Here is a 20,294-nt window from a genome sequence, read left to right on the forward strand (position 1 = left end):
GGAAGCAGAGGTTGCAGTGAGCTGAGATCGTGCTACTGCACTCCAGCATGGGTGACAGAATGAGATTCTGTCTCTAAATAAATAAATAAATAAATGAAGGGAAAAGGTTCATAGGAAGAGACACTTCAGTTTGATTTATAGTTTTGACTGTGGCCTGTAATAATCCCTGGACTCACCTCTCCTTGAGTAACGTTTGTTGAAGAGAATAAAGAGGTAATTAGCCTTGACTGTCTGACCTAGCTGCAAACATTATACAACATTGAAGCATCATGCTGTAAGAGTTGTTAAGAAGTATTTGTAGGGATTAATCAAAGAAGATATGCTTCCATTACAAGATAAATACATTAAATGTAGACTCATGTAAAGAAACTGATACTGCAGGCTTCCCTAAACAACCACTGGAAATATCTTTCTCTTTACCTAATCAGTAAGTTACTCAAGTTATTACATGTTTTTTAAAATTATATGTATCCCCAGTATTCTCAGTTACATATTATTGTTAATCAGATTGCAAATTCCTAGACTTCCAGGAGTCTACAAACACCCTAAAATACTGTGCACATTTGTCTTTGATTTTGCATTTTTGATGGGAGAGGATTTATTGTCTTCATGAGATCCTCAAGAGGGTCTATAAGGAAAAAGAGTTTAAAATAGTGCCTTGTGACCAGGCACAGTGACTCACACCTATAATTTCAGCACTTTGGGAGGCTGAGGTGAGTGGATCACTTGAGGCCAGGAGTTTGAGACCAGCCTGGCCAACATGATGGAACCCCGTCTCTACTAAAAGTACAAAAATTAGCCGGGTGTGGTGGTGCATGCCTGTAATCCCAGCTATCTGGGAGGCTGAGGCATGAGAATCACCTGAACCAAGGAGGCGGAAGTTTCAGTGAGCCCAGATCATGCCATTGCACTTGGCTCACTGCAACCTCCACCTCCTGGGACCATGTCATCCTCGCACCTCAACGTCCCAAGTAGCTGGAACCACAGGTGCATACCACCACGTCTAGCTAATTTTTGTATTTTTTGTAGAGACAGAGTTTTCCATGTTGCCCAGGCTGGTCTCAAACTCCTGAGCTCAAATGATCAGCCCACCTCAGCCTCCCAAAGTGCTTGGGACTACAGGCATGAACCACTGTGCCTGGAATGTTCTAAGTTTTTTTTCCTAAGAATATTTTACATATATTCAATATCTTTAGTGGTATTGAAATTCTGCTGAAATTCTTTTGACATATTTTCTTAGACATTTACTTTTTCACCGTTATATAAAACTTTAGGCTAGGCCCATGGCTCATACCTGTAATCTCAGCACATTGGGAGGTCAAGGCAATACCTGTGGCTAGGAGTTCAAGACCAGCCTGGGCAACATAGCAAGACCTTATGTCTACAAAAAAGTAAAATTAAAATAGCCAGGCTTGATGGTCGGCCCACCTACTGAGAAGGCTGAGGCAGGATGACCACTTGAACCCAGAAGTTGAAGGCTGCGGTAAGCCATGATCTCTGTAGCCTGGGCAACAGAGCAAGACCTCATCTCTACAAAAATACAATACAATAATAAAATAAAGTTGAAAAGATTTTGATTTAGGACTTTTTTTCCTTAAAATTTGCATAATTCACTTGGATGTTTCATAGAAGAAATAAATTGGGCCAGGCACAGTGACTCATGCCTGTAATGTCAACGCTTTGGGAGGCTGAGGTGGATGGATCACCTGAGGTCGAGAGTTCGAGACCAAACTGGCCAACATGATAAAACCCCGCCTCTACTACCAAAAATACAAAAATTAGCTGGGTGTGGTGGCACATGTCTGTAATCCCAGCTACTCATGAGGCGGGGATTGCAGTGAGCTGAAATCATGTCTCAAAAAGAAAAGTTGCTTGGATAATACTGAAAGGTCAAATTGTGCAAAGAAAAAGAAAAGAAAAGTCGCTCCTCACAATTACAGGCTCACACCTGTAATCCCACCACTTTGGGGGGCTGAGGCAGGCTGATTACCTGAGGTTAGGAGTTTGAGACCAGCCTGACTAACATGATGAAACCCTGTCTCTACTAAATACAAAAACAGATTCGCCAAGTGTGGTGGTGCATGCCTGTAATCCTAGTTACTTGGGAGGCTGAGGCAGGAGAATTGCTAGAACCTGGGAGGCAGAGGTTGCAGTGAGCCGAGATTGCACCATTATACTCCAGCCTAGACAACAAGAGTGAAACTCCATCTCAAAGAAAAAAAAAAAAGAAAAGTCAAGTAGGTAATGTAATAAGACTGTAAAGCACATAAGAGTTTAGATGGATTTGAGGTTTTATTTTGATAATTTTATATAACTTGAGCTAAAAATACAAAGCATCAAAGTATTGTTTGGCTTGCAGTTTTAGGAAACTTATGCTTTGGTAAGTATTAGTTTCAGGATAATCGAAGTATAGTTTGCAGAAGAATACTGAATAAACTAATATTCTACGTTCCAACTGTTCTATACATAAAGAAAACAAAAACAACCCCCAACACCTCAAAATCGCTGCCTTTTTATAAAAGATAGGAAATAGAAAAATTACTGTGCTTTTATTTTTTCAAGGCTAAGTCACTGTCATTTGCATTGACAGGCAAAATCATCAACATCAACACTGCAGACTACTAGGCAGCCCACCTCACAGGTAAGACAGTTTTTAAAAAATTTAAATGCCAGGATTTCATATGTTGCAATACATTTAGAACATACAAAATCTTTAAATCATCTTAAATGAAATCTACCTTTGAAGTTAAAAAATTCTTGTTTCGCGTTTATTTAAGTCCGAACTACTCTTGAAAGCCCGCTTCCTGAATTATACTCTGAAATGCAGAGTATCTTCCTCCCTTCAGCAGGAGTGAGATTTGTTTCGAATTTTCTACTTTGAAAATTATGAATTAGTTATGTTTTTAAGTTTATACATGCAGTATTGAAGAGATTGGTGACGAGCTTGTTGTGTTTTCTCAGAGACCATCTTGGTGGCCCTTTGAGATGTCCCCTGGCGTGTTAACTTTTGCCATCATATGGCCTTTTATTGCACAGTGGTTAGTGTATTTATACTATCAAAGAAGGAGAAGGTAAGACCAGTTTTATCATTTGAAATGGTGTGTAACTCTCATAACCTGTAGTAGACCGAGCTTTCAGTAGCAATTAAGGGGATAATAGGTCCATTTTATGGATACATTGTCATAGTGAACATTCTGTATTCATCCTGAGATGGAAACTCCCTTGGAAATGATATCTTGTGTATTCCTAGGTACTTGTTAGACTTAAAAACATTTTCACTTGAGAGCATCTGATGGATTTATACACTTTTGAGTTAGGCAACAACACAAAAGTGACTACACACTTCTCTCTTTTTTTTTTTTTTCAGACTGGGGTCTCATTTTGTTGCCCAGGCTGGAGGGCAGTGGTTGTTGACAGGCATGATCATGTGCACTGAAGCCTCAGACTCCTTGGTTCAAGTGATCCTTTCCATCTCAGCCTCCTGAGTGTCTGAGACTACAGGCATATACCAATTAAAGGCACAGTGGCTCACACCTATAATCCCAGCATGTTGGGGAGGGCAAGGTAGGAGGATTGCTTGAGCAAAGGAGTTTGAAACCAGCCTGGGCACCATAGGGAGATGCTGTCTCTATTTTAAAAAATTAATCAAAAAGGAATTTGGAGGTAACTTTATTTTTAAAATTTATTTTATTTATGTATTTTATTGTTATTTTTTTTCGAGATGGAGTCTCGCTCTGTCACCAGGCTAGAGTGCAGTGGCATGATCTTGGATCACTGCAACCTCCATCTCCCAGGTTCAAGTGATTCTCTTGCCTCAGCCCCCTGAGTAGCTGGGATGACAGGCATGTGCCACCATGCCTGGCTAATTTTTGTATTTTTAGTTGGCTAGACTGGTCTCAAACTCCTGACCTCAGGTGATCCACCTGCTTCAGCCTCCCAAAGAGCTGGGACTACAGGCACAACCAACAGTGCCTGGCTGGAGGTTACTTTGAGGGCCAGAATTCCAGTTTGGGATGACAAGATCTTTCAAATAGGTCAGAGGATAATAGATTGGAATCCCTGAAAGTAACCCTGAGTCTGTCCATGCTAGGAATAACCTGAGGCCAAATTCTTGGGTTCAAAAAATCCTTAAATCTAAAAAGTTGCCAGGTGTGGTGGCTCCTGTCTATAATCCCGGGACTTTGGGAAGCTGAGGTGGGTGGATTGCTTGAGTCCAGGAATTCAAGAACAGCCTTGGAAGAAAGTCAGACTCTGTCTCTACAAAAAATTTAAAAAACTAAATAAAAAAATTAGCTGGGTTGGTGGTGCACACCTGTAGTCCCAGCTACTTGGGAGGCTGAGGTAGGAGGGTCACTTGAGCCCAGGAGGTTGAGTCTGCCGTGAGTCATGATCATGCCACTGTACCCCAGCCTGGGTAATGGAGTGAGACTGTCTCAAAAAAAAAAAAAGAAAAAATACAGACCTGATTTTAAATCCTTTTTTTTCTTCTTCTACACATTTTTAATTCCTCCTGTGGGTTTAGTGCTGTCCAGTGTTTTACATTTGAATATCCCTGGTGATAGGAAAGAAGAAGCAAGCCTTTGTTAGATATGTAGTAACGCTGGATATAAGCAGCAGGGCTTAGTGCCACGAAGGGTAGATGTTTACATATTTGTAATGCATTTCAAAGTTCCTTTTCATGTTTCCTTTGTAGAAAGTTGGGAGTTTGAGAGTAGAGGAATTTGCTTAAAAAAAAAAAAAAAACTAAAGCTTACTTTGGTTAATTTATTTTATGCTTAAGATGGAACCAGCTTATTACTTTATAAAACATTGAAAAAACAAACGATACTCTGCTTCAACAGTCACAGAAAATTAGAGTTTTTCTAAAAATTTTTTAAATGTTCCTTACTATTAGAATTTTGTAAAAGCTTGTTCGCTATTTCTCCTAAGTATCCCTTTTAGTTGTTCGCGGATGTCTCTGAATGGAGAAACTCTTATTTTTAATTTTCTACTTGGTTATTATTGAACCTTTGTAAGTTTCTTACTGCATGTTAACTGTTTGATTCTTCCAAATTGCAAATTATTACCACTGTGCAGCTTCGTTTTGACAAGGCATAGTGTTTTTACCCGTGTTGTTTGCTTATATACGTAATAGATGAACTGAGGTTGGAGGTAGGGCCGTATTTGATATGGAAATAAGTTTTAGCCCTGAGGAGATTTAGGCATCTTTTAATCTCACATTGTTTAGCAATTTGTAATCTGATAGTTAAAGGAATGAAGACTAGAGAGCAGTTGTATGGTTTGAAAGAGACAAATTCTGTGTTAGAGTTGAAGAGAAAGGTCTAGAAATCTGATTAGAATGGGGAAAGTGTGGGCAAGTAGAGGGTGTGTCCTACTTATAATGGGGATCATCCTGTAGCTCATCCCCCAAAACAGTGTCTGGCATGTAGTAGGTGCTCAATAAATGTGTGTTGAGTCTGTAACTGCATCCCTCTTTGGGCAAGATGGCAAATGGAAGTTTTCATTTTATTGAGTAAATATGTACATGGACACAGACATACTAGGATATGTGTGATAGAGATAGGATAGTCCTATATGTTTTACATATGTATAGGACATATAGGAATATATACATATAGGACTATATATATATAGGAGGCTGGTGTGCAGTGGCGCAAAATTGGCTCACTGCAGCCTTCACCTCTTGGGTTCAAGTGATCTTCCTGCCTCAGCCTCCTGAGTAGCTGGGACTACAGATATGCTCCACCACGCCCAGCTAATTTTTGTATTTTTAGTAGAGAGAGGGTTTCACCATATTGACCAGACTGGTCTTGAACTCCTGATCTCAGGTGATCCAGCTACCTTGGCTTTCCAAAGTGCTGGGATTCTAGGCATGATCCAGCCTGGGATATGCTTTTGAAAACAAATATCTTTTCCTTTAACATTAAAAGTAATACACAGAGTCTACTGTTTAATTTTTTTCTAGTGTAGAATAATATAAATTTAAAAGTAAAAGAGATTTCTTAAGCTGTCACTCTGCAATGGATCAGAAAAACATTCTGTATGTGATAGGAGGAGCAAAACCTGCAGACTTCTTGTTCAGAAAAAGGTCCTGAAGCGTCTCCTGTGGTAACACCCGTCCCTGGTTGTCCAGCCTGACAACTCTGCTATTAAAATTATCCTTGAGTCAAATACTGAAAGCAGACTTGTTAAATCCAAGAGATTAAACTATTACTTTATTACTCTATTTATTTATTTGAGACAAGGTGTCACCGTCTTGCCTGGGCTGTAATGTAGTGGTACAGTCATAGGTCATTGCAGCCTCAAACTGCTAGACTCAAGCAATCCTCCTGCCTTAGCCTCCTGAGTAGCTGGGACTGTAGGCAGATGTCAACTAATTTTCTTATTTTTTTGTTGTAATAAGGTCTCACTCTATTGCACAGGCTAGTCTCAAACTCCTGCCCTCAAGAGATCCTCCTACCTCAGCCTCTCTTGTACTAGGATTACAGGCCTGAGCCACCATGCCCGGCCTAAATTATTACTGTTACAAGAAAGGGATCCCAATCCAGACCCCAAGAGAGGGCTCTTGAATCTTGCACAAGAAAAAATTCAAGGCGAGTCCATAAAGTGAAAGCAAGTTTATTAAGAAAATAGAGGAATAGAAGAATGGTTACTCCATAGACAGAGCAGCCCCAAGGGCTGCTGGTTGCCCATTTTTATGGATATTTCTTGACGATATGCTAAACAAGGGATGGGCCACTCATGCCTCCCCAGCCTCTTTTTTTTTTTTTGAGATGGGTCTTGCTCTGTCACCAGGCTGGAGTGCAGTGGCTCAATCTTGGCTCACTGCAACCTCTGCCTCCTGGGTTCAGGCAGTTCTCCTGCCTCAGCCTCCAGAGAAGCTGGGACCACAGGTGTGTGCCACCACGCCCAGCTAATTTTTTTTTTTGTATTTTTAGTAGAGATGGGGTTTCACCGTGTTGGCCAGGATGGTCTCCATCTCTTGACCTTGTGATCTGCCCGCCTCGGCCTCCCAAAGTGCTGGGATTACAGGCGTGAGCCACCGCGCCTGGCCATGCCTCCCCTTTTTAGACCTTGTAGGGTAACTTCCTCACGTTGCCATGGCATTTGTAAACTGTCATGGCGCTGGTGGGAATGTAGCAGTGAGGATGACCAGAGGTCACTCTCATCGCCATCTTGGCTTTGGTGGATTCTGTCCGGCTTCTTTCCTCAACCTGTTTTCTTAGGAAAGTCTTTATGACCTGGATCTTGTGCTGACCTCCTATCTCATCCTGTGACTTAGAATGCCTTAACTGTCTGGACGTGCAGCCCAATAGGTCTCAGCCTCATTTTAACTAGCTCCTATTCAAGATGGAGTTGCTCTGGTTCACACACCTCTGACATTACTTTGAAGGAAGGGACATTTCTAACCAGTTTTCTTAAGCAGCCTGCCCAGATTCCTAAATTTGCTATCATGTACTTTTCTTGGGGACACTCAGCCTTCAGTAGAGAGGTAATAAATACAAACTGATTGGGAGTGGGGAGGGTCTCAGGAGGAACATTCTCCAAATGGAGCCTGAGGCAGAAGGCACTGACACAAAAAGTCAGGGCCGGGCTTCTGAGGAGGAGAAGGAATTGCAGCAGTGCAGTTAGAGCAGGATTCACCGTGGTGAGGGGGGAGGCAGAATTTATTTCTGTTCCCTTATCTGTTTCCTATGCTTTTCTTCTATCACTGCATTTTGCAAGTTGATTTAAAACAAAACCAAACAGAAAGATCTCACTAACAGCCCAAAAACAATTCTAAAGTTCTGAAGACAGTGATTTATGTTCATTCTATTACATTAGAAGATTGGGGGGAGGCTGAGGCGGTGGGTGTCGGGTCAGGTCTCACTAGCGCAGGCCTCCATAACATCTGTTTCAGTACTGACTTAGTGGTTAAGTTAAATGTTAAAGGCCAGCGCCCTTATTCAAAGGCTGGAATGTAACAAAAGCCCACCCAGTGTTTTGCCTAGACCTTTCCTGGGCCTTAAAGCATGACAAAATAAGTAAGGAATTCTTAACAGGACCCATTTGGTATTAAACAAGTTTTACTGTGGGTCTGAGGAAACTCCCCAGGCCTCCACAAACCAGTTTATTGGGGTCTGAAGGAGCTCCCTAGACCTCTGTGATTTAGTAGGGAGGCAAGATAACGGTAATCACCCCAGCACCTGGACCCATTTAGATTAAGTAAATTTACTGAGGCTCCAGAGGAAGTTCTTCAGGACTTAGACCTTGGTTATAGATTAAAATAAGGTAATCGCTATGTCTTTAGATGAATGCACACTTACATGTAGACATATAAGCTCTAGAAAACTGTAATTTTGAGTTGGTCTGGCGATAATTTCCAGGCCTTCTCCCTGTAATTGGCTGGCAGAAATAAAAACTCTCTTCTCCCCGGTTCATCTGCATCTCATTATTGGGCCCTTAGAAATAGCAGCCTGACCCTCACTTTGGTCCAGTAACAAGTTAAGGTCAGGAGTTCGAGACCAGCCTGGGTGAAACGCCATCTCTACTAAAAATACAAAAATTTTCCAGGTGTGGTGGTAGGCGCCTGTAATCCCAGCTACTTGGGAGGCTGAGGCTATAGGAGAATAACTTGAATCCGGGAGTTGGATGTTGCAGTGAGCCGAGATCGCGCCACTGCACGCCAGCCTGGGCGACAGAGCGAGACTCCCATCTCAAAAATTAAGAAGATTGGGGGTTCAGAGACCAAGTTATCTGCCCTTTTATAAATCTGCAAAGGATTGTGTGTAGTAATCTGCATCACACAGATTCCTGATCAGTATCGCTAACTGTTCAGGCACCTGCAGCTAACATTCTTGCTAAAACCTCACTTAGGCTGTTTGTCTTTACAGCCACCCACATCTGTTTTGTCTTAGTCAAGCATTTCAATTCTCTTCCTCCAGACCTGTTTTCTTCCTGCTGCGGGGAGCTCCTTCTGTTAGTGAAAGTTGATCTGACTATTTAAAATGTCATTCCTGCCAAGGAGATGTACATAAGAAGATTTCTGTAGAGGATAAGGAATGATCTGATTATTTAAAATATCACTCCTGCCAAAGGAGTTGCATAAGAGTATTTCTACAGAGAGGATTCAATCTGTTATGAGAGTTTCAGTCATTTTGGCATCTTGAGTGCTGGGGAGGGTTTGTAGATTTTAGAGCAGAACTCAGATCATATGTGATTGTGTGTCTTGTGCTAACAAGCCCACCCTTTTCTAATAGCTCATTCACTCTTCTATCTTCGAAACCATCACATTGCATATATGCAAGTTTGAGGTTCATATGTCTCTTCAGAGCCTGCCTCATTTATCCTTGAATCCCCAGGGCCTGGCACAGAGCCTGGAAACTAATGGAAACATAATCTGTGTTGATTAAATGAATAGTCCAGGTTGTACATCTGTTACCCTCTTACAGTTTTGTTAAGCATTTGTTTCTATTTTGTTAAGCTTTTCTATTTTGATAAAATTATGAAATTATTTCCACAAGTCTTAATCGTATAATAGCCAACTAGAAAAGGATAAGAATCTAGAAGAGAGGAGAAATGTACATTTAGATTATTTATTAAAAACTGGGGGCCGGGCACGGTGGCTCATGCCTGTAATCCCAGCACTTTGGGAGGCTGAGGTGGGTGGATCACGAGGTCAAGAGATCGAGACCATCCTGGTCAACATGGTGAAACCCCGTCTCCACTAAAAATACAAAAAATTAGCTGGGCACGGTGGCGCGTGCCTGTAATCCCAGCTGCTCAGGAGGCTGAGGCAGGAGAATTGCCTGAACCCAGGAGACGGAGGTTGCGGTGAGCCGAGATCGCACCATTGCACTCCAGCCTGGGTAACAAGAGTGAAACTCCGCCTCAAAAAAAAAAACAAATACAAAAACTGGGGTCGGGCACAGTGGCTCACGCCTGTAATCCCAGCACTTTGGGAGTCTCAGGCGGGTGGATTGCCTGAGGTCAGGAGTTCAAGACCAGCCTGGCCAATGTGGTGAAACCCTGTCTTTACTAAAAATGCGGAAAAAAAAAAAATTAGCTGGGCGTGGTGGCGCATGTCTGTAATCCCAAGTTACTCGAAAGGCTGAGGTAAGAGAATTGCTTGAACCTGGGAGGCGGAGGTTGCAGTGAGCCGAGATCACGCCACTGCACTCTAGCCTGGGCAACAGAGTGAGACTCCATCTGAAAAATAAAAATAAAATAAAAAAATTGGCCGGGATGGCTGGGCGTGGTGGCTCGCACCTGTAATCTCAGCACTTTTGGGGGCTGAGGTGGGTGGATCACCTGAGGTCAGGAGTTCACGACCAGTCTGGCCAACATGGCAAAACCTTGTCTCTACTAAAAATACAAAAATTAGCCGAGTGTAGTAGCACGTGCCTGTAATGCCAGCTACTCAAGAGGCTGAGGCAGGAGAATCACTTGAACCTGGGAGGTGGAGGTTGCAGTGAGCCGAGATGGTGCCATTATACTCTATCCTGGGCGACAGAGTAAGACTTTGACTCAATAAATAAATAAATAAGTGTTTTTAAACTGTTTGGTAATTTAAGCACTTGTAATTGGATCTTTCCTATCAGACTGTAAATCATATGTAGTTTTATAAAGACTATTGGTAATTTTATGGTTTTATTTTAAATTTGAATGTTATTATGTTTACGTTATTATTATGTTACCATCCAGAGAATTATTTGCATTTATACTCACAGGAAAATGGTTTTTATTTTCTTTTTAAAGAAAACTGAACTGAGGAAAATGGTATTTTCCTCAAGAAGACTACTGGAACTGGATGACCTCAGAATGAGCTGGATTGTGGTGTTCACAAGAAAATCTCAGTTTGTGATGATTACATTGCTTTTTGTTGTCTAGTAGTTTGGTTTGTGTACATATATACACATACATATTTTTGCACTACACAAATGATAACATTTTAAGGACTAATATTGCTGATACTTGAATAATCAATCTCTATTAGGTTATAAATAGCATACATAAGTTCACCCTGTCCTTGAACTTGAAGGACATTAATATCATTTGGTAACATGTTTACCTGATTATCTTCCATAGAGTAATATAAGCTGCTTTCAAAGGTACCAGTGTGATAATGAGATCAGATTTATAAATGAGTATTTTTAGTTTTCTAAATTAAATGCAAGAAAGAATGCAAACCAGGAGTGAATTTCAAATGAGATGTAATTGACTTTATTTCTTAGTCACTGAGTTGCCATGCCACGTAATAGAAAACCACAGGAAGAATTGTTATATTCACTTCGTGGGCTGCCCATAATCTTCCCTGGGCGTTCACAACTCTTGAGTTTGGTGTTCAGGCATCATTATTAAAAAGTGGAGTCCTATGTACCAGGCTTAGTTTTTATAAATGATTTGTAGACTAGACATAACCCGCTGATTGAAATGATGAAGAAGGAGCTTCATGTAGGTTTAAAAGTGTATTCTGAGCCTATAGATGATTAGTAAGATTTTTATTCAACCATATACATTTATTCCTTTGTAATCATTTTTCTTTAAGGATACCTAGTGTCTGCTTCATAGGGTGCTTTGAAATATAAAATGAAAACTTATTTATACTGTTTTTACAGCAGTCAAAAAGGAAACACATGAAAATCACTTTTCTGCAACTGGTAAACTATACAGACTGGACTCTTAACCTCTTAGTGCCTGAGTTTTTCCTTCGGGGTATACTATTTTAGATACACCTACTTCACAGGGGCATTGGAGGGATTTGCAAGCTAAGAGGCCAAATGCTTCCATAGGAATAAGGCATGCCCAGCTAACAGAAACTTAAGTCCTTCTTCCCCACCTCTCTCATCTAGACCAAAAAGAAGACTGTAATTTAGATCTTTGAAGGCTTTTCCTGTATGCCTTCCAAAACTTCCTGCTCACTTAGATGTACCTTGTGCTTTGAAGATTTCTTTGATTCAGTCTTTGTAGCAAATAATTTTTTTTTTTTTGAGATAGAGTTTTGGTCTTGTTGCCTAGGCTGGAGTGCAGTGGCATGATCTCAGCTCACAGCAACCTCCACCTCCCAGGTTCCAGCGATTCTCCTGCCTCAGCCTTCCAAGTAGCTGGGATTACAGGCATGCACCACCACGCCTGGCTAAATTTGTATTTTTAGTAGAGATGGGGTTTCTCCATGTTGGTCAGGCTGGTATTTAACTCCTGACATCAGGTGATCGCCTTCCTCGGCCTCCCAAAGTGCTGGGATTATAGGCGTGAGCCACTGTGACCAGCCTGTGGCAAATACTTTTTAAGCATTCTCAAGATGTATGATGTTGGGTTTAGCATCATGTGTTCTGAGTGTTTTAAATAAGAGAGAAAGAATTAATCTGTCTTTAGTATACAGGGTGGTTGTTTGCCTGAAAAGTATAAGAATACAATTTACTTTTCCCAAACTCTTTTTTTTCTTTCAAGTAACTTTATGTTTTTATTCTTTAATCCTATACTGATTAAAATGTCTGTCTAAAGGGATCTACTACTATTTGCTTTTAAAAAATTGTTCCCTATTTATTTGTGAAAAAAAATGAAGCAAGCAACTGAATTTATATGTAAAAATAACGTTTAGACCTGTGGATCAGAAATTATTTACTTTTTTTTTTGAGACGGAGTTTTGCTGTTGTTGCCCAGGCTGGAGTGCAGTGGTGCAATCTTGGCTCACCCCAACCTCCACCTCCCAGTTTCAAGTGATTCTCCTGCCTCAGCCTCCCGAGTAACTGGGATTACAGGCATGCACCACCACATTAGGCTAATGTTGTATTTTTAGTAGAGATGGAGTTTCTCCATGTTGGTCAGGCTGGTCTCGAACCCCTGACCTCAGGTGATCCACCGCCTTGGCCTCCCAAAGTGCTGGGATTACAAGCATGAGCCACCATGCCTGGCCTCAAATATTATTTTTAAAAATTAGATATCAATTTGGTATCAGAAAAAAAGTGGTTTTTCTCTTAGTATATAAATAAATAAAATGCAAATTAGGAGTATAAGCAGTTGTGAATCATTACAAGCAGTCGGGGATAACTAACTCCTAGGGATAACCATTTGTATCCTGTTCCAAAGTCTTATTTTATAGTTTGAAAAGCACTTTGCACACAGTTCTTGTATATAAAAGTAAAGATGTAATTATAGGATATAGTGTTCCTGCTTTGTTTAATAAGAACCTCATTTAAACTGGACAGCTATGGTATTTTTTTAATGATCAACTTCTTTTCTGTTTATTGTAAAACTAAGTTAAAAATAAAAGGTTAATGAGAAATGATATGGCTTTTATTACTTGTTACTGTTAGCACATTGATTAGGTAAGAATTCAATGAGAATAAGTAGTGGTCACACATAAAGTAATTGTGACTCTCAAAGCCAAGCTATTCCATATAATTTGATAAAATTCAGAAACTGGGATGAAATTTAATTTATTTGGTCATCTTGTTGAGAATACTAGCAATCCAGTCAAATTCTTGGTTTCAGTTATTATCCCAAGTAACTGGCTACCCACAGCCACACAGTGAACCCTCATCAACCATCTTATTATTTGAGACAGTCTCGCTCTGTCGCCTAGGCTGAAGTGCAGTAGTACGATCTCAGCTTCCTGCAAACTCTGCTTCTCAGGTTCCAGTGATTCTCCTGCCTCAGGATTACAGGCGCCTGACAGCACACCCAGCTAATTTTTTGTGTTTTTCGTAGAGACGGGGTTTCGACATGTTGGCCAGGCTGATCTCAAACTCCTGACCTCAGGTGATCCACCCACCTCTGCCTCCCAAAGTGCTGCGATTACAGACGTGAGCCATCACCACCAGCCCTAATCAACCATCTTAAATACACATGTCTGGCCTTATGTGGAAAATTGTGAGAGGGTTTCATGTTTTTAATACCCATCTATGACTTGTAACTTCTACAGAAACTGGTAAAAGTGATGTTAACTACTTGTATCATTTAAGGTATCAGTATTCTGCTGCATATAATAGAAACCCAACTGCCAAGTGACTGGGTCTTTTCCTTTGATATAAATGTGGAGGTAGAAGACAGGGGCCAGGAAGGTGCTTCCACAACACCATTAGGTAGACAGGCTCCTCCTGTCTTTCTTTCTCCCATCTTTAGTGTGTAGCTTTTGTCTTCATGCTTGCAAGATACAGAAGTACATCTAGATCTAATGTCTGTGTAATAGGCGGGCACAGAGTGAAACGCAGAAGGCAATTCCGGGTTGTATTTTTCCATCTGATTAGGAAACAGTAACTTTTTTGAAAGTCCCACACAGGAGACTCTTCACGTCTCTGGCTAGAACTGGCTCTCATAGTTATATTTTTGCCTACAAAATTATTTAATCACTTCTCAGTCTTTTGGCTAAGATCAAGTGTAGTATGATTTCTTATCAGTATAATATCTTTTTTTTGAGTCTTGCTCTGTTGCCCAGGCTGGAGTGCAGCAGCGTGATCTCAGCTCACTGCAACCTCCACCTCCTAGGTTCAAGCAATTCTCGTGCCTCAGCCTTCCAAGTAACTGAGATTACAGGTGCCTGCCACCATGCCCAGCTAATTTTTTGTAATGTTGGTAGTGATGAGGATTCTCCATCTTGGCCAGTCTGGGTCTCAAACTCCTGACCTCAGGTGATCCACCCACCTTTGCCTCCCAAAGTGTTGGGATTACAGGCATAAGCCACTGCATCTGGCTATGGACTTTATTTTTTTAGAATTGTTTTAGGTTTACAACAAAATCAAGTGGAAAGTACAGAGTTCCCATATCCCACCCTCCTCTGCCCTGGCCCCACCTGCACAACCTCTTCCACCATCAGCATCTGGTGGAGTGGTACATTTGTTACATCTGATGAACCAACCTGGATGTATCATTACCATGGGCCTCATTCTTAGTGTACATTCTATGGTGGATATATATTTTAAATTTGTTTGGATACATATTTAAATTTAAAATACGTATCCATCATTATATCATACAGAGTAGTTTCGCTGCCCTAAACAATCCTCTGTATGCTACCTATTCATCCTTCCCTGCTAATTTCTGGCAACCACAGATTTTTTACTGTCTCTATAGTTGTACCTTTCTATAGTGGCATATATTTGGAATCATACAGTGTGTCACCTTGTCAGACTGGCTTCCTCCAGTTAGTAATATGCACTTAAGGTTCATCTATGTCTTTTCATGGTAGTTCATTTCTTTTTAGTGCTGAATAATATCCTATTGTATAGATGTGCCACGGTTTATTCATTCACCTATTGAAGGAAGAGTATAAAAGAATTTGCAGGCCAGGTACAGTGGCTCACACCTGTAATCCCAGCACTTTGGGAGGCCAAGGCAGGTGGATGACCTGAGGTCAGAGTTCGAGACCAGCCTGACCAACATGGAGAAACCCCATCTCTACTAAAAATACAAAATTAGCCGGGCATGCTAGTGCATGCCTGTACTCCCAGCTACATTGGAGGCTGAGACAGGAGAATTGCTTGAACCCAGGAGGCAGAAGTTGCGGTGAGCCGAGATGGCACCACTGCACTCCAGTCTGGGCAACAAGAGCAAAACACCATCTCAAAAAAAAAAAAAAAGAATCTGCAGACATACCATTTTTTATTTGGAGGTATCTAACTGTTTCTTGAATTCTTTGTGTGTCTAACAAATATCTCAAACTTAGTATGTTTACCCATTCTGTCCCTCATTCCAGTTCAGGATGTAGCACCACAATCGACCCACCTGTTCAAGCCAGAAGTTAGGTGTCAACTTAACTCCTCCTTTCTCTCACCTGCCTCATCCCATATATCAGTAAAGTCCTGTTGCTTCTACCTCTAAAATAGGTCTCGAATCCAGATGGATTGGTGGCTGAATTTCAGGTGACTATAGCTGCACATGCGAGGTCTCTTAATAGTAAACAGTATTTGTAACTTTCCACTGAAGGCCATTGTCTTCTGCATTGGAAATAGGCTCACAGAACATTTCCGCAATTTTTCAGTAATGTTTCAAGTCCCTTTTAAGGTTAATATCCTGGGTAGCCACTAAATTGGCTTGTTCCTTAATCTACTCTGTTGATTTCAACTATCCAAAGGAATCACTATTAATCCTGAACATACAGTGAGTCATCAATAGCTCAGTTTAACCTACTCTCTGTGACAGAGCAACAATTTCAACAATTTGTGTTTGATTCCAAAACTTTTTTCTTTCTATTACTAGCAATTACCGTGAAAGGATAATTGATAGTTCTATTCTTTTTCCAAATTAAAGGGAAAGATGTAATTCACATTAAATGAAGTTTTTAATGGCTGTATTTTGAACATTTTGTTAGAAGTGACCATTAAATCTAAGTTGTTATTACTAAACCAAGATCAGTAAAACCATTAACCCATGGATTCAGTTATATAGCACTAATTATAATGGTGTATCTTTCACTGTAACTGTTTTAATTTGTACATTTTGTCAACTGCATTTAACAGGGCTCTTTATTGGGATGGTAATGGAAACTATAAACACTAAACCCAATGTGCAAAAGGAACAAGTTTTTTTCTTTCCCCCTAGAGAGGGGTCTCGCTTTGTTAAAAGGAATGATGTTGACAGATTAATATACTTGTGATAGTTATATTTATTAAGAAAAACACAATTATTTTTTGTTAAGGATCAATCTGTTTCTGATAATGTTGCATGTTTTAAATAAATGACAATAAGATATAAAGCATCACATTTTCTATTAAAATTGAACAAGCTATTCAAAGTGCTACATTATATTACACCTAATCGTTCCAGTACTGTTTTATTTTGAGACCAAGTCTCATTCTGTTGCCCAGGCTGGAGTGCAGTGGTGTGATCTCAGCTCACTGCAACCTCCGCCTCCTGGGTTCAAGTGATTCTTGTGCCTCAGCCTCCTGAGTAGCTGGCACTACAGGCGTACATCACCATACCTGACTAACTTTTGTAGTTTTAGTAAAGACAGGGTTTTGCCATGTTAGCCAGGCTGGTTTCAAACTCCTGGTCTCAAGCGATTAGCCTGCCTCAGCCTCCCAAAGTGCTGGGATTACAGGCGTGAGCCACAATGCCCAGCCTCCAATATTATTTTAAATAAATACATATTGTGGAGCAAGGACCAATAGAAATCAAGGCGGCAAAACTGTATCATTAGTAAAGTAAGCAAAAGCCTTCGTCTTTTTGATTATTCCTTGTTCCCCAAAGCAGTAACTAAGTGAAGGAATTTTCCAGCTGCATTTCTTAGGTCACAAGTATGGCCTTAAATGATTGCCCTTGAGAACACAGCTTTTGCAGTTAATCATGTGCAAATAAATTACATTCAACTGAAACTATGATTATTTTGTTATTTTAATACTAAACTGAACAGTGAAATGAAATCAGAGGAGAAAGAAAATGAAGCTAGTGGCTTCCTTTCAATAGTGTCTTCTAATTTTATTGATGCTTCAGTTTTCATAAAGTGCAATAAACAAATAAATAGATGAGAAAAGCTTTGAAGATTTATATATAGTTTTGAGATTAAGATAAATTACTGACTATATTCCTTTAAGCCCTTTAATGTTGTGAAAGCTGTAATGTAAATGAAAAGCGCATTGAAGCAGGTAACATAATCTCTTCCCCCTTAGATCAATCTACTATTAATGAGTATATAATTATGCAAGCTTATTCTATAACACAAGGCTAGACTACAGGGAAAATTTTTGTGCTACAGACTAAATCCAGATACAGTCAGGTGCTGAGCATTATTCCTGGCTTCAAAATAGGAGGTATCTGTTTCGTCATCTGGCTGGGGAATGAAAGGCATAGTTTGATGCTGCAGATTTTCCCAGTCCACGTCACTGAAGAGAGGATGACATTTTAGCTCTTAGGAAAAATATAAAACAAAACAGAACACTGATATCATTACCTAAGTAAGTACTGCTTTACAGTAATTATGGTAAGAAAAGAATGTCTCACATATAATTTACCTTACCTTATTATGCCAGTTTAGCAGATGTTTGTTTAATGTCTGTCTCTCTATTAGGCCACATACTTCACATAGACCATTTTGAATAGCACTTGGCATATGACAGGTGCCTGGTTTGTATTTGTTTAATAAGAAAATGAATGATCTGCCTTAACTTAGAAGCCTATCTTTCTCACTTTTTTTTTTTTGGAGATAGAGTCTTGCTCCATTGCCCAGGCTGGAGTGCAGGGGCACAATTTTGGCTCACTGCAACCTCCGCCTCCCAGATTCAAGGGATTCTCCTGCCTCAGCCTCCCAAGTAGCTGGGATTACAGGTGCCTGCCACCACACCCAGCTGATTTTTGTATTTTTAGTAGAGATGGGTTTCACCATGTTGGCTAGGCTGGTGTCAAACTCCCAACCTCAAGTCATCTGTCTGCCTCAGCCTCCCAAAGTGCTGGGATTACAGGCATAAGCCACCGTGCCTGCCCTGCCTGGATCTTCTTACAGAATTCCTGACTCCAGAGAAGACAGTGTGGCCTACTTTCTACTCCTTAATAAACAAACCTTCCATGCCACTGGTCTTCCATGATGAATGCTCCAATTCTTACCCTAAGGCCTTGCCACCTGTTTATATCAACACACTCCTTAGCACTATCTATTGCCCTAGACAGCCTTAGCATGAAGTTCACCCTCCTCTACATTTCTCCCTTGCACTCCATCTTCATTCTTCACAGTGATTTCAAGATATACACTGATGACATTTCTAACATGTTCTCTTCATGGTTCTTTACGTTCTTGATTTCACTGACTTGCATCTCTACAACATACTGACTTCTAGCAGATGGCTACACTGGAAGCTCTATATCACAAAGCTGCTCTGGTTACAAGATCTCAAGCCTTGCTCACCTCTTTACTGTCATTTCATTACCTGTCATTGTTCCTATTTCCTTGTACCTAGTAAAATGAAAATATGCTCTTTTGGGCCAGGTGTGGTGGGTGACTCATGCCTGTAATCCCAGCACTTTGGGAGGCTGAGGTGGGCAGATCGTTTGAGGTTAAGAGTTCGAGACCAGCCTGGCCAACACAGTGAAACCCTATCTCTACTAAAAATACAAAAATTAGTCAGGCGTGGTAGGGTGTGCCTGTAGTCCCAGCTACTTAAAAGGCTGATGCAGGAGAATCACTTGAACCTGGGAGGCAGAGGCTACAATGAGCTGAGATCATGCCACTACATTCCAGCCTGGGTGACAGAACAAGATTCTGTCTAAAACTAAAATAATAATAATAATAAATCCTTCTTATGAGTGATAGTGCTTTTTATAATAGCAATCTGACCAATATGTTGCTTTTGGACACTCATATCTATTCTGAAATAATACTACAAGGACTCAATCTATTCAAATCCAATGTATGCCACCAGAAGTTGAAATGTGTGGGTGTTTATGTGTTTCAAGTAGCATAATCTAAGTCTGAAGTGTCTTGAAAAAGCTGGAACTGAGTTTCCAAATGTCTGCTCCCTCACTTTTCACAGGTTTCTGCTCAAATCCCCCTCTTCATAGAGGTCTTCCTGACCACACTGTCTAAAAAGAAGTCTCCTGCCATCACTTCGTGTCCTCTCACCCTACTTTATTTTTCTTCCTAGCATTTACCATTACATGACATTATATTGTGCCTGTAACTGTTCACTGTCTCTCTACTAGAATGCAAGCTTTCACGAGGACAGAGATCTAAGTCTAGTTCATCCCTAGGGTATTCCCAGTGCCTAAAGCAATATCACCTAGCTCCTAGAAGGCATTCTATAGGATTAGTTAAATCAGTGAGTAAACAAACTGGGCCAGGTGTGGTGGCTCATGCCTGTAATCCCAGCACTTTGGGAGGCCAAGGCGGGCAGATGGCTTGAGCCCAGGTGTTTGAGACCAGCCTGGGCAACACGGTGAAACCCCATCTCTACTAAAAATACAAAAATTAGCCGGGTGTGGTAGTGTACACCTATAGTACCAACTACTTGGGAGGCTGAGGTGAGAAAATCGCTTGAGCCCAGAAGGTTGCAATGAGCCAAGATGGTATCACTGCATTCCAGCCTGGGCGACAGAGCCAGAACATGTCTCAAAAAAAAAAAACCCAAACCAAAAAAACAAACTGTTGATCTTATTATAGGGAACACCTAGAAGCTGATGCAAATGACATATTTCTGAAGCTCCTTTTCCTGAATACACCCTACTTGACATGGAAATGCATTTTGGGACATAGTACTTGTCTCTATAGTACCATACCTTGTTACAAAAAGGATTTTAGGGCAGCTGCTACTGAGATTCGTTAGTTTCCAAATTAAGGTTTAATATACTCCTGCACTGTGAAAATTATTGAGTGGTTTATAATATACCAA

General features: G+C 40.6%; 2 protein-coding genes and 1 non-coding gene across 19 annotated transcripts in view; 2 read left to right on the forward strand and 1 right to left on the reverse strand.

The window, feature by feature from the left end:
• The window catches only part of ACBD5 (acyl-CoA binding domain containing 5), a 43,359-nt gene extending 30,095 nt beyond the window's left edge, over positions 1-13,264 (forward strand). For all 13 annotated transcript variants that reach the window (XM_078329645.1, XM_009000084.5, XM_009000087.5 and 10 more), the window contains 3 exons: positions 2,591-2,641; positions 2,962-3,071; positions 10,738-13,264. In XM_078329645.1, coding sequence (XP_078185771.1) covers positions 2,591-2,641; positions 2,962-3,071; positions 10,738-10,750 — 174 coding nt within the window. In that variant the 3' untranslated portion in view covers positions 10,751-13,264. The remainder of the gene's footprint in view (positions 1-2,590; positions 2,642-2,961; positions 3,072-10,737) is intronic.
• Positions 3,801-20,294, reverse strand: part of MASTL (microtubule associated serine/threonine kinase like) — a 54,658-nt gene continuing 38,164 nt past the window's right edge. For 2 of the 5 annotated variants that reach the window (XM_078329642.1, XM_035252855.3), the window contains exon 12: positions 16,566-17,798. In XM_078329642.1, coding sequence (XP_078185768.1) covers positions 17,689-17,798 — 110 coding nt within the window. In that variant the 3' untranslated portion in view covers positions 16,566-17,688. Of the gene's footprint in view, positions 4,553-16,565; positions 17,824-20,294 lie in introns of those variants that run through there. The other 3 variants (XM_035252854.3, XM_002806949.6, XM_035252856.3) reach the window with 2 other exon arrangements.
• LOC118143560 (U2 spliceosomal RNA) lies at positions 14,327-14,522 on the forward strand. Its single transcript, XR_004727746.3, has one exon. It is a non-coding gene; the product is annotated as a U2 spliceosomal RNA (small nuclear RNA).

Source organism: Callithrix jacchus, chromosome 7 (assembly GCF_049354715.1).
Source record: "Callithrix jacchus isolate 240 chromosome 7, calJac240_pri, whole genome shotgun sequence".
NCBI classification, from domain to species: domain Eukaryota; kingdom Metazoa; phylum Chordata; class Mammalia; order Primates; family Cebidae; genus Callithrix; species Callithrix jacchus.